The sequence below is a fragment of the Crocodylus porosus genome, unplaced genomic scaffold, assembly GCF_001723895.1.
Source record: "Crocodylus porosus isolate Cpor-Errol unplaced genomic scaffold, CroPor_comp1, whole genome shotgun sequence".
In the NCBI taxonomy this organism is placed as follows: Eukaryota; Metazoa; Chordata; order Crocodylia; family Crocodylidae; genus Crocodylus; species Crocodylus porosus.
This window is the reverse complement of record NW_017728943.1, coordinates 64,391,137-64,403,856: the sequence shown is the minus strand read 5'-3', so window position 1 is coordinate 64,403,856 and position 12,720 is coordinate 64,391,137. Positions and strand designations below refer to the sequence as shown.

At 37.7% G+C, this 12,720-nt stretch overlaps 1 protein-coding gene across 1 annotated transcript in view; it reads left to right on the top strand.

The window, feature by feature from the left end:
• Positions 1-12,720, top strand: part of USH2A (usherin) — a 652,515-nt gene that overhangs the window by 457,674 nt on the left and 182,121 nt on the right. Inside the window, exons 44-46 of the mRNA XM_019549473.1 lie at positions 988-1,197; positions 2,523-2,725; positions 4,856-4,968. Coding sequence (XP_019405018.1) covers positions 988-1,197; positions 2,523-2,725; positions 4,856-4,968 — 526 coding nt within the window. The remainder of the gene's footprint in view (positions 1-987; positions 1,198-2,522; positions 2,726-4,855; positions 4,969-12,720) is intronic.

Below are 12,720 nucleotides of genomic sequence, written 5' to 3'. Positions count from 1 at the left end.
GAATCTCAACAAATAAAGGTTCTTTGTTTTATAATTGCATGCCTGAAGTAAGCATGCTTATAAAAACTGACAAACCTAATAGATCTGAAGCAGCTCACTGAAGTTTCATTACCTTAGTAATCTGTACCTCTGACCTTCTAGATGTAGGTAATGCAATCTAGTTTTATTTTCATTCATACTTAAGGAATTTCCTAGATGTCTGTTTGTGAATATAAAGGTTAAACATGAAGAGAGGGTCATTCATTATTTGAAAATCTTATTTCCCCATCATATTTCATTGCTATCTATGTTACATTAAGCAAATTAATGATTCTTTATTGCTTCAAGTGTTCCTTGCTTTTACACTATTTATTTTTAAAATCACTTTTGGGGTATTTTTGGTATTTTTGGTATCTTTTGATAGAGGAAAAATATACTCTAAGTGACTGGTGTATAGATATTAAGTCCTGCTCCTACTCCACAGACTTTATTGAAAATGGAAGCAGAATCACACCATTCACTATGAACTTCTGGCACCAAATTTATATATTATTAAATCTGAAATTAAGTGTTTCCATTTAACATTTAATGATGTTGTTGCTTTTCCCGGCAGGCTTGCTAGTATTCACAAGTATGATGTTGATATTTTAGCTCTTCTATCTTTTACCAGGACACATACCAATTAATTGGTACTTTATTGTATAGCTGACCCTGTCCATTTCAATGGGGCTAGTCATAGAGAAATATGTCATCTATTATAAGTCGGGATATTGAAATTAGTTCGTTAGTCTTTTGGGCAAGCATGGAAAAATGTTTATTTTTCTTGGTGCTGGACAATTAATGAAGAATATTGTAGTGGTTTTGAATAAACATTAATAACATAAACCTTATTTACTATGGGAAAAAATACTGTTAATAGGAAAGTACAGTTTTTTTTTTAACAGAAATCTTCTGATCATCTCCTGTATAATTCCAACTATATTTTCATTATTATTTTTTCTTTCCCAGCTTTGCAAGATTTGCAAGGAGATGTTGAATATTACCTTCTCTCCTGGAACACCTCCGCTGAAAACAAATCTCTGAGGATTGAGGCCGATGTAAACTATACTGTCATTGGTGATTTACATCCCAACTCAAAGTATCAGATTTTTTTTCAAGTTTTCAATGGAGTCCACAGCATTGACAGTGAAGGGGTGCATGTGACTACTTTAGATGGAGGTTGGTTAGTAGTGAATGCAGCTTGCCTTAAAAATCTGAGAATGAAATTGATTGATTTTTGTTGGGGTTGAGATCAGTCATCCTTCCATTATAAAATTTCCGGTATAGAAGGAAAAAGGGCTAAAATGCTAAAATGCTTAAGTGCTGGTTGTCATCAAGTGGTAGATCAATAAACGGTCCCACTGAGACAGAAGCACAACCCTCTAATAGCAGATATTAACCCAGTTTGTTCTTGTCTTCCTCTGTGTACTACTATTTATGTAAACTAAGTTTGGAACTGTGTTCCTGTCAATAAACGGTGAAATGTAAAAACAGTTAATGGTTTTTTAAGAGATTTGCTCTGTGAAGCGGTGTGCTTTTGATATGACAGTCAAACACAGGTCCTTTCCTGAGTCACCAGAAATGTAAGGTGCAAGTTCACCCTCTGAGAAGATTTTCCTATGACTCATTTCCAAGCCAGTTAGCAAGCAGGGGGGAGGGAAAAAAAAAGCCTTGTGGATCTGAAATGTGTTTAGAATGGCCTTCCTAATCTTTTTGCCTTTATAAAGTCTCATTATAAACATTATAATATCATTACCTCAGAAGCAAGTGTTCCGGGTCATTAGTAAAGCACTTTAAGTGAGGATTCCATTTCCTTTGTGATGCCAAAGGTCAGCACCTTTTGTTTATAAAATAGAATTGATCGCAAGGGCAATTTTTCAACTGGTTAAGACGGGCTCTTATGATAAAAATAGGTCTTTGCATGGTTATTTCTGACATGCTTAAATAATTGTGTAATTTAACGCTGAGGAAGATTTTCTTTTCTTTTTTTTTTTTAGTATTAGACTTCATCATTACCTATGGTAATCAACATTCAAAACCATTTACATAATGACAATATTGCATATTGCTTCATATTGCTTGAGCTACAAAGGCTGGTAACATCAAAAGATTTGTCACGTTCCACTAGATACAGTGAATTTTAATCTTAGTTTTTGCTTAAAAAGCAAAATTATCTTTTTTTTGGAGGGGGCAGGGTATAAAAATAAATAGGTCTTGGCAGTGCAGATGGGTGAATAATTTATCATCATATCGCACTGGTCGCATACCACTGAAGATTAACGCGATGCTGGTGGTATGAAGCATTTTACCACCAACTCTCATGGTTTCTAACTGAGAGTATAATAAGCCAATTTGCAGAGGACTACAGACTGTGATAACTTCATCAGAGGAAAGCAGATAAGCAGTGAACCCTTTGCTAAACCTAAATACTAATCTGCATTTGGTTAAACAAGTGCTTTTACAGAGACAGCTGGAGTTTATTCAGTTTCTTTCTTTATTTCTAGAGCCTGAGGGCATGTTCCCTCCAGAGGTTGTCATCATCAACAGTACAGCTGTACGTGTCATCTGGACATCTCCTTCAAACCCAAATGGTGTTGTCACAGAGTATTCTATCTATGTAAATAATAAGCAGTACAAGACTGGAATGAATGATCCTGGGTCCTTCCTTTTAGGAGACTTGTCCCCATTCACTATATATGATATACAGGTTAGAACAATTTTGTTTTCCAGGTCCATACAAAACATATGAATTTAAAAAAAATGTGTGTACATCAGGTAAGAATTTATAGGACTAGAAACACAGGGGGAAACATGGATACATACACACACGCTTGCATATATATATATATATCTATCTGTGTGTGTGTGTGTGTATTTACACATGCACACACACATATATATGCATATACAAATAGTATTAATTGTTCCATATATTGATATAGATATTTCTTTTTAAACACATATTTATTTTCAGCATATATTTTGGGTCCACATACAGTTTTTATATGTTCTCTTTTCAAACCATTTCACAACTCCATTTGCTTTCTTCAGATGACTATGTTATAGGATTAGCAAAGCCCAAAGTATATATTACAAGAGGCAAAAATTCTACTCCTACTCATTAAAAGAAAATTGCAATTGTTTTAGAAACATCAAGCATGCATAATGTATCAGCACAGAAAAATAATGATATTGCATTTGTCATCCTTTTATCATTTCTCTCTTCCCCACTCCCCCCCCTTCCTCTTTCTGTGGACAAAGCAGAGCCATGAAATCACAGTACTACTTTTCCTCTTGTTGATTATTACAGTTTTTTCTTTCTTTGTGTCTCTATGCAGGTTTCGATTTAAAAACTGTATATAGAGTATATTCTTAATGGAAACTTAAATATTTATCTTTTATTGAATTGCATATCATTTATTGAATTGCATTAAAAATACTCCAGAGAATGTAGTTTGTTGGCTGCATTTGTAACAATTCCAGCTTGTTTCTTTCAGATTGCATTATATGTGGAAAGGTCTTAGTAGTAGTCATGTATACTCTATTCTAAAATTTGCATCCAGTTATTACATGCCATAAATAAACGTCACAAGCAGGCACACCATAACTGATTTCTGTGTTCCAGCCCCTCTGTAACTGCAACTCTCCATCCATGAATACACATATGACTTTCTGGATGCTACTTGGGAACACATTTGTCTTTTCTCAATAGCAATGCAAATTCAGAATACTGATACATGTATGGATCTATTAATTTACCATGGCCTCCTTCTGTTGTTTACAATATTAGTTGTTCTTTTCGGCTTCCCCAATCTTTGAACTGGGTCAATGTTTGTGGCAATGTGTTAGGCAAAATTGAAGTGGTAAGCTGGGTTTTTTGGGTTCTTTTTCTCATCCCCCTGGATGCAGCATTATCTGAATGCATGTATGTCTCACTGATTATCTTCATGTATGATCTTTTGTTTGCTTCTGCTGTCATGCACTGAATGATCTCTCCGTTGCCACTGCAAAGAAAAAATTACCTTCTCTGCACTTGTCATCTTCCTTTGTTTTTACTTAGCTTATTACCAGCAATTGAAGCAATAAGCTATAGTTTTTATATTTTTGTAATAGAAAAATGTATTAAAATATAGATATAATATTTTTCATGTGAAAAGTACTTTTCAACAGCCTGAACTAAAAATACCTGTGAGATTTTTTTCCACTTTAAAATGAAAAAACTGGTAGATACCAGAAAGTGAAATTACTAGCTTAAGGCCATACAAGTCAGAGTCAGATTTAGAATTTAGGAGTTTTTTGTTTCCCAATCTCATTACTAATTAGACCATATTGCTCAACGTTATACACTAGATTCTGCTTGTACATACAACCGTACTACTGTACTAACTTTATTGACTCTGGTGTAACTGGGGGCGTCTACACGAAATGCTAACTATGCACTAGCCTAATAACCCTGCGCAGTAGCATGTTGGGCAAAACCTGGGCTAATACGCTACTGCATAGCAAGCATCTGTAAAAAACTGTGTGCTGGTACTGTTGTACAGTAACGCCAGTTACTGTGCATTGATTTAGTACATAGTTTTCCAAGAACAAAACTTAATGTGCCATAATCCTGGCACATTAGTTAATGTATAGACGCACCCACTGAGAGCAAATGTAATGCCAAAGCCTAGAAACAATATGGCACAATGTCTAAGGTGAACACTGTTAGCCCAAAGTTGTGATATTGTTTGGTTATATGGAATCTAGTAATCTGGAGGAAAAACTAATAACAGAAGATTAGTTAAAAAAGCAAGAGTCTTACTTGAATTCTGTAAGTGTCATTCTTTGGCATCAGGTTGAAGTCTGCACATTGTATGCCTGTGTGAGAAGCAACGGAACACAAATTACAACAGTGGAAGACAAACCAAATGACCTACCAGCACCCAGAACACAGGTCCTCAACTCAAGGTACTGCCTTGTATTTTATTTTCACAAATCCCAGCAATTTGTGGCCAGAATGGGAAATATAACTAGAAGATATTTTCCTTCAGCTCTGTAGATGGTTCATTAGAAAAACTGGAACATAGTCATACAGTCTTCCCAATCTGTTTGCCAGCAGTGGTCATTTTTACTGTTAGCATTTTCAGCAAGCTGGACTCCAGAAGGGGTCCCAGCTTTGGTTAGTAGCATGTACCTGGCTATCAGTAACCATTTTGTTAATAGAACTTAACAAGAAACAGTATAAATGAAAGCCAGTTCAATGAAAGACTGTGCAAGGATGAAAATCATTAAGCTAACTGTCAGTAAGGGGTGAGGTTTAATGCTGAAAGACCTGCTTGATGACAATAATGGAAGCCAGGGTACCTGTGAAAGAAACAGTCATGCACCATGACAGGAAGAATTAATAAAGCACCTTAAGAGCCATACATGTTTGTGCCTTCTGAAAACACTGCTTGTAAGCTGCTGCTCCTCCCCCACCCATGGGCAAATTTCTTGGTAGTAAAAATAGTACCAGGCTGGCAGACTGTAGAAGCAGCCAAGTAGTGACACCTTCTGTAATTCTTTTCTTGAAAAGATCCATGGTGAGAGCTAACATTTTCCAAAAGAGAAGCTATAACTAACAGGCACACACTGCCAAGACATTTATCAAAATTACACCAACAATAAAACAGTTAGCCTCCTGCGTGTATGTTATTGTTGGTGTGATTTTATTACATTTCTGGCAGGGCTTGGCTTGTTAGCTGTGTTTCCTTTGAAGATGCCACAAAATGTCTCTTAAAAAACAAAAATCTAACACCTGAGCCTTCAGAGGTGGCCAGCACAATGGATTTGCTCCTCCAGCCTTTAAAAGGAGTTTTGGTCTACTGTTTATCATATCTACATTTTCCTTGAGTTCTGTGTTTGTCTTGTATAAAGGTGAAATTAAGCTTACTATTTTTCTGTCTCACATACAGATATAGTCAAAAGCTTGTTTGATGATGAGAACTCAATTCAGGATCTCATCTTTTGCCCTTGGCTTTAACATGCCTTTGTCTGTATCATTTGTACTGAAAACACTTATGCATGTTTCTGCTAGTCTGTATAGACTAAATATGTCATAACACATGAATGCGAAAAGATCAGAAATACCTTCCTATTTTATAATCTGCTCAGCCAGAAACAGACTCTGTTTCTACCCTGCCTTTCCCTACATGTCATATTATCATCAGCTGGTCTTATATCCCAAAAGAATACTAACTACTGATCGATTGCCCGGACATGTCTGGCCGTGGCCTACACGTGCCCCGGGTAGTTCATTTATTTGCCACGGTGGATTTGCTAGAGTGGAATTTAATCAATAGCTAATTCATTAATTCTGGTCCTCGAGTATGTAGGGACTGTGCAGTATAAAAATGGCTGGCTGGCTTCAGCTTTGATTGAAATATGACAAACACTACAGCTGACAGCTTCAGCAGGTGCTGGGCTGAATATGAATTTTGCTTATTTATCCTTCATAAAGGAAAAAGCTTGGGGAAAAAAATCCAGTTTGTATAATCAAGAGGACATTTTAATACATATCTGCCAACAGACTGAAAAAAAGGCATTTCTGGAGTATAGGCTCATGGGAAGGCTGAGATATAACACAGATCAGGCAGTTTATTGTCTTTAATTGGAATCATGGCAGTTTCTCCACTTCTGAATCAGTTTGGGGGTTGTATTATTGATGAGAATGCTGTAGGATAATGTCTTTGCAGCATTCACAAATAATTGTTTTAAAATTTGCCTCAAGGTGCCATATGACATAAATTATAATTTTGCCTACCAACTTCTTAGAAGTCTTATGATAGCAGCTCCATCTAGACTGTTCTAATGAAGGTTATACCACAATAGCCATTATAAATACCTTACTTTCCCCCCCCCCCCCCCCCGACAACAGTTAATAACTCAGCTTCAGGCTGAAACTTGGCATAAAAGGTCACAGTCCTCAGATGATTACTTTATAACACCAAACTTGAAATGGAAAACAGTATGGGACCCAGTGCTGAAGTCCTTGTTCATTTATTTCTCAGACTTTACTTAGATATAACTCAAGTCAAAGTGGAGGGTGTATTTTGTGTGTTAAGATTTCAGGATGCATCGCCTCATAAGAATATTTCATTTCACAACTAGGAGTATACGGTTCTTCTCTCATGGCTCTATAGACTTTACAAGACAGATGCTGTATCGTGTTTTGAAAAAGTGTTTTTTGCTTTAAAAAATAGACTTCTTTTTAGTGTTTGAAAGGTGACATACTTGCTCATTAAGCAGTGCAATGGCTACATTTCTTAATAACAACCTTACATTGTTGGACAAATAAGGCCCCCTCTACACATTACAAGTATCATGTAATTAACTGATTAATTGCACAATTACCTTGAGACCAGCTACAGAGCAAAGTACCTGTCATGCCCTAAAAAGTTCCAACCAGCTATAATGTTAGACCTCAAAAATGTGTACTAACTTTATAGCTGGTTGCACATATAATTTAATTTGCACATGTAGCAAGATCCTCCCTGCAGCTAAGACCTGTCAGCTGGTGGGGCTCCCAGCCACAGAGATGCACAATGCCCAGCTGGAGCTGGGAGTCCCACAGCTGAGGTGACTCTCAGCCTCAGCAGCTGCCAGCTATGGGTCCTGGCAGCATCCTGCAGCTGCTGGGAGTTAGATTCCCAGTTCTGTGTATACTGGGTCCCTGCAGCATGCCCATTGGCACCTAGCTGGGATGCTGCTGTAGTCTCCCAGCCCTGGGGGTGTCTGGAGCCCCTAAGGCTGGGAGAAACAGTTGCCACAATCTCCCAAACCTGAAGTGTTCATGCACTGTCAAGACTAGGAGATTGCAAAAGCTGGGATCTTCTTACTGCTGCAGTGGGCGCCAGGGATTGGGCTCCCCTTGTGCTAGCAATAAAGTGTGGTGGGATCTACTGCATGATCACACAATCATGCCTCCAGCCACGCATGTGTAGCATGGCAAGACATGTGACTGTAACTGTTTCTTACTTTCCACCTAAAGATGCATTACAAAATAGGTAAGTGTTACTGTCTTAATTTTATTGATAGGGAAATGAAGCACATAGATATCAAGTAAATATCTCAAGAAGTCAGTGCAGAGATGGAAGCATAATATTAGATTCTCAATCTAATATTTTGTTCAGTATGTTGTACCATCTCCCTGAATATCTTAGGGTCTCTCTACATGTTCAGGTAAAGGATTTGATGGGATCTAGTGCCTGGCCCACACAATCACGCCTCCTGCCATGCCATATGTACGTAGCAGGAGGCATGATTGTGAGATGGCACATTAGATTCCATCATGATTTATTGCTGGCTCAGGGAGAGCCTGAGATTGGGTTCCCCAATCCCCACAAAAAGCAAGCTCCCATGGCTGGGAGCCCCCTCAGTTGAGGGGCTCTCAGCTGCAGAGATGCCCAGTACACCAAGGCGGCTAGGCAATAGAGATGCAGCTGCAGCAATCTCCCAGCCTTGGGAGTGTGTGAAACCCAGAAGGCTGGGAGATCACGGTAGCTGCTACTTCCAGCCCTGGGGACTCTACCCACTCCTGGGATTAGGAGACCACAGCCATGACCCTTGTGCCTACAGAGAAACACATGAAATATTAACCCTCAAGACTCAAACACCAGAAACCCACATTACCTGTAAGTATCTCATGATTTAAAGCAGCCTTTTTACCTGGGAGTAAAGAAGCTTGCTTAGTGGGAGGGTTTTTTTTAACCCTTAGGATTATATAGTAATAAAAAGCTGGTCATACCCCAGAATTTTCATCTCACTGGATATTCTGCTTTCTAATAAAAAATATTAAAATAGTCTAAGAAATGTACAGTTCTAAATATATATAAATATATACAATTTAAATTTTAAAAAGGCCAACATACAATAGAAGAGTTTCCTATTGATTTGTTAAGCTTAATGAAAATATTGGGCTCATTTAAAAAAATACTGTATTTACTTGAATATAAGACAACCCTCAATAATTAGATTCTATATATTGAAAATTTGTAAATCTCTTATCATTTTCCAAGTATAGAATTGAATTATTAGAGGTTTATCTTGAAACCCCCCATTGCCCCAACAGGGAAAATAAGTCTTGGGGGTCAGATATCCCCCTTACCCTCTGCTCCCCCCTCAACTACTTCTTCCTGCAGCCACTTCCCTTCTTCCTTACTGTCAGACCCTGCTCTCCATAAGTACATGGAAGTAAGGGACAAATTTAAAAACATTGACCTTGAAATAAATCTACCTGCAATAGCTTGCATATAGGGAAATTTCTACACGTGCCCATAGATTTTGTTCATCCAGAAATGATGCAGTATACCTCTTTTTAAACTGATGCAAATTTTAACACGGGTATTTCATTAACAGTTTTAAATAGCATTTTTTATACCTACTTAAATGTAGTACAAGCTTTTTTTTTTATAATTTTTTTGTGTTCCAGGTCAAATTAGCCAGATCAAATCCAAACCCGAATCTGTTTGAATAATGTATAACCTATAAGTGGCCCTACTACCAGCAAGTATTTTCTACCGCAGCCTTGGACTTCATATACTTCCAAATCCTTTAGCAAGCATCCTACATGCAGGCCCAAGCCCAGATGCTTGGGGTTTGGATGTCACTGTGTTTTGCTTGCCCTTAGTTGTATGGCTGGAACAGCAAGCTAAGGAGGAGTCTCCCCATTTCCATAAAATCAGCATGTAGCCAAGATCCTGCCACTAGAAGCTGGCCAGTAGGAAGCTATGAGGCTCTCATAGGAAGTCTTGTCTTCAAGCAAACATGGGTGCATTTTTCACTACACACTGCCATTTTAATTGCATTTTCAGCCTGGATATCAGATGAGTACAGTGACTACACTTGATCGTAGCGCACAAGAGACTGAGAAGCTCTGCATGATATTAGTCTAAAGCCAAAAGGCTTATTATGTATTATATAGTTTATTGGTCTGGGCCCCAAGCAGAAAGAACAGTATTTCAAGCCATGGTGACTCCACAGCTTAGCACTGCTTAGTATTTGTGTGTACTCCAGTTACCCCCCCACAAAGGATCCATGTGCTAATTAGGCACCCCACTGAGAAATGGAACTGGGTATTCTTGTCAAGTCCTGAAATCCTCCAAAAATTATATGCAGGTGAAGTACAAGGCAATCTGATCCAGCTTCACCTCAGGGAAGGCAGCGCTGCACTAAACATATGCAACAGACTGAGATGGGATGACAGAAGGATTCTGGGTGAACTGTTTGGGACCCCATTTTGTGATATTTGCCAGATATTTAAGGCTGTTGAATAAACAGGAATCACTGGTGCTGCTCAGCAGTGGGAGACAGGAGCAGCTCAGCAGAAAGACAGGTGCAGGTCAGCAGTGGGAGTAAAGAAGAAGTAAAAATGTATTGAATGCAGTGGCTCACCATGACTTGAAAAAGTTGGCACTGAGAGGAACTGTGCTTAATGGACACTACTATATATCTTATTCATATGGGCTACACTAACCTATCCTTGTGTAGGTTCCCATCAGTGTATTTGCCCTAGTCATGCTCAGTGTTGGCTGCATTTAATCAACTTTTTAGTTAGTTTCCATTACTGAGCATGTGCTGCTTCTGGCAGCAATTTAATGATAGACTATTTAAACTATTTAGATAGTTTTACTTATATGCGAATGTAAGACAAGGGGCTTTTCCCACATGCTGCCTGGGGGAAAAATACTTTATCTTGTATTTGAGTAAATATGGTATTGTTTCCTTGTGCTACAGTGCCTCCTTGAAGTTCTAGTTCTGTTATCTTATTCTGTAATTCCCCGACTAAACTAAATTTCCCGTGAAATATGGATTCCCCTTAAATATTCCAACTTCAATGGGAGCTGTTACATAAATGAAAATTCATTAGGGTTTGGACTTCTACAGGTTTCAGATATTTGATATCATTTTCCTGCTTGGAAAATGTTTGTAAAGCATTGTGGTAAGCATCCAGATGGACATGATCCAGAGGATGGCTTCACTACCACTCCCAAATATGGAGCCTAGCTTTTTAATTCAAGCTGTGGACTCTCAAGAGACTATAGAGCTGGAGACACTCAGTTCAGTCCCTGGTGTATTGGACAAGATAGTGGCTGTCACATGAACACAAGTCTTATGCTTTATCTAAGATCAGCTCAAAACCTTTTGATATTAAGTTTTTGCACAGGTTGTACACTACCCTTGTCTTGGCCATCTGCAGAGGGGTAAATTTAACTGAATAGTAGACATGATTATCATCAAAGTAAATTCATTAGAAAATGGAGCCAAGACTTGTAGATTTATTTTGAAGAGTGTTTAGAACAGGTTCATCTGTGTAACTGGAATAAAAAAAAATTGTTTATTGCTTTCTAATAAACAACGTATGTTGAGCCCTTCATACAGGGCAATGTTCAAGTCATTATACAAGATTTAAGACATGTGATTTCAGATCTTATTAATAAGAATTGAGACCTGAAAAACTGCAGAACCCTACATGATGCTTTGAAAATATGCTCCCTGAGGTTCTGTATAAAACAAAAGCAAAATCATTCAGAGGAATGACTAGAAAACTAGTTTGCCCCACACTACAGTATACAAAGACAGAGGAAATGTCACAGTGGCTTGAATAAAGACTGAAGTACTAGTCTTTCTCTGCCCCCTCCTTTCAGCTTTTTTCAGCTTTTATTATGTATTTTGTGTTTTTGTATACTTAAGTCAGATATTGTAATGTAACTTAAATGTAGGGATAGTTTTTGGTGGCTGGATATGCAATGAATACAAAATAGCCATCTACAGAATATAGAATTAATTCGGTGAGTCAGATGAAGACCTCAGAATAATAATGGTGACTCTACAAGTCACCGATGAAGTTATTCCTTCATAGGTGACATTAATTCTCTCTCTGCAGATGCTTATTGCTATGTATGTTCCACTGTTTATACCTCAAGGAAGTAAAATAATAGTTCACTGTTATTTTTATTCTCTTAAGATGTCAAAGTTTAGCTTAGCTGCTGCTGTTTGAATGTAATAGTCTTGGTTTAAATTAATGCTAACTTATGATGTCACTGGCACTCTTTCAGTGGCTGTGTAATTGGGCTATAGAGAATTTTTTTAAAGTATTTTGGGAATTGTATGTACTGCATAGTTTTATAAACTGATAGAATGACTTCTATGCAGCTATAATATTGCATTGAAATTAGTTACTTAAGTAAAAATGTCACCAGATATAGAATAAAAGACCCACAAAACACCTTAAACACATGAAAAATGATAACCATAATAATGCAAAATATACATGTATGGCTTTTTACATTTTATAATAAATAATAATACCTTTTCATTCAAAATATCATCTGCTTATAGGATTTTTACTAAAACCTTTATAGAAGAGAAAAGGTTCCCCTTTTTATTTTGATACAAGCTCTGGGAATGGAATAATATTGGTGTGCAAAACATGGGAAGAAGGATCAGGATGCGTTCCAGACACTCTTACTGTGGAATTACCATCTTGTTAATGAATCTTACCTCGATCCTAGGCAAGCTGTTCGAGAAAATTATTCTGGAACACATCCAGGAGGGGCCAGCAGGGGACTGCATGCTTAGGGGCAACCAACATGGGTTCATCAGTGGCAGGTGCTGTCAGACCAACCTGGTGGCCTTTTATGATCAGATCACGAGATCATTAGATGCAGGGGTAGCAGTGGA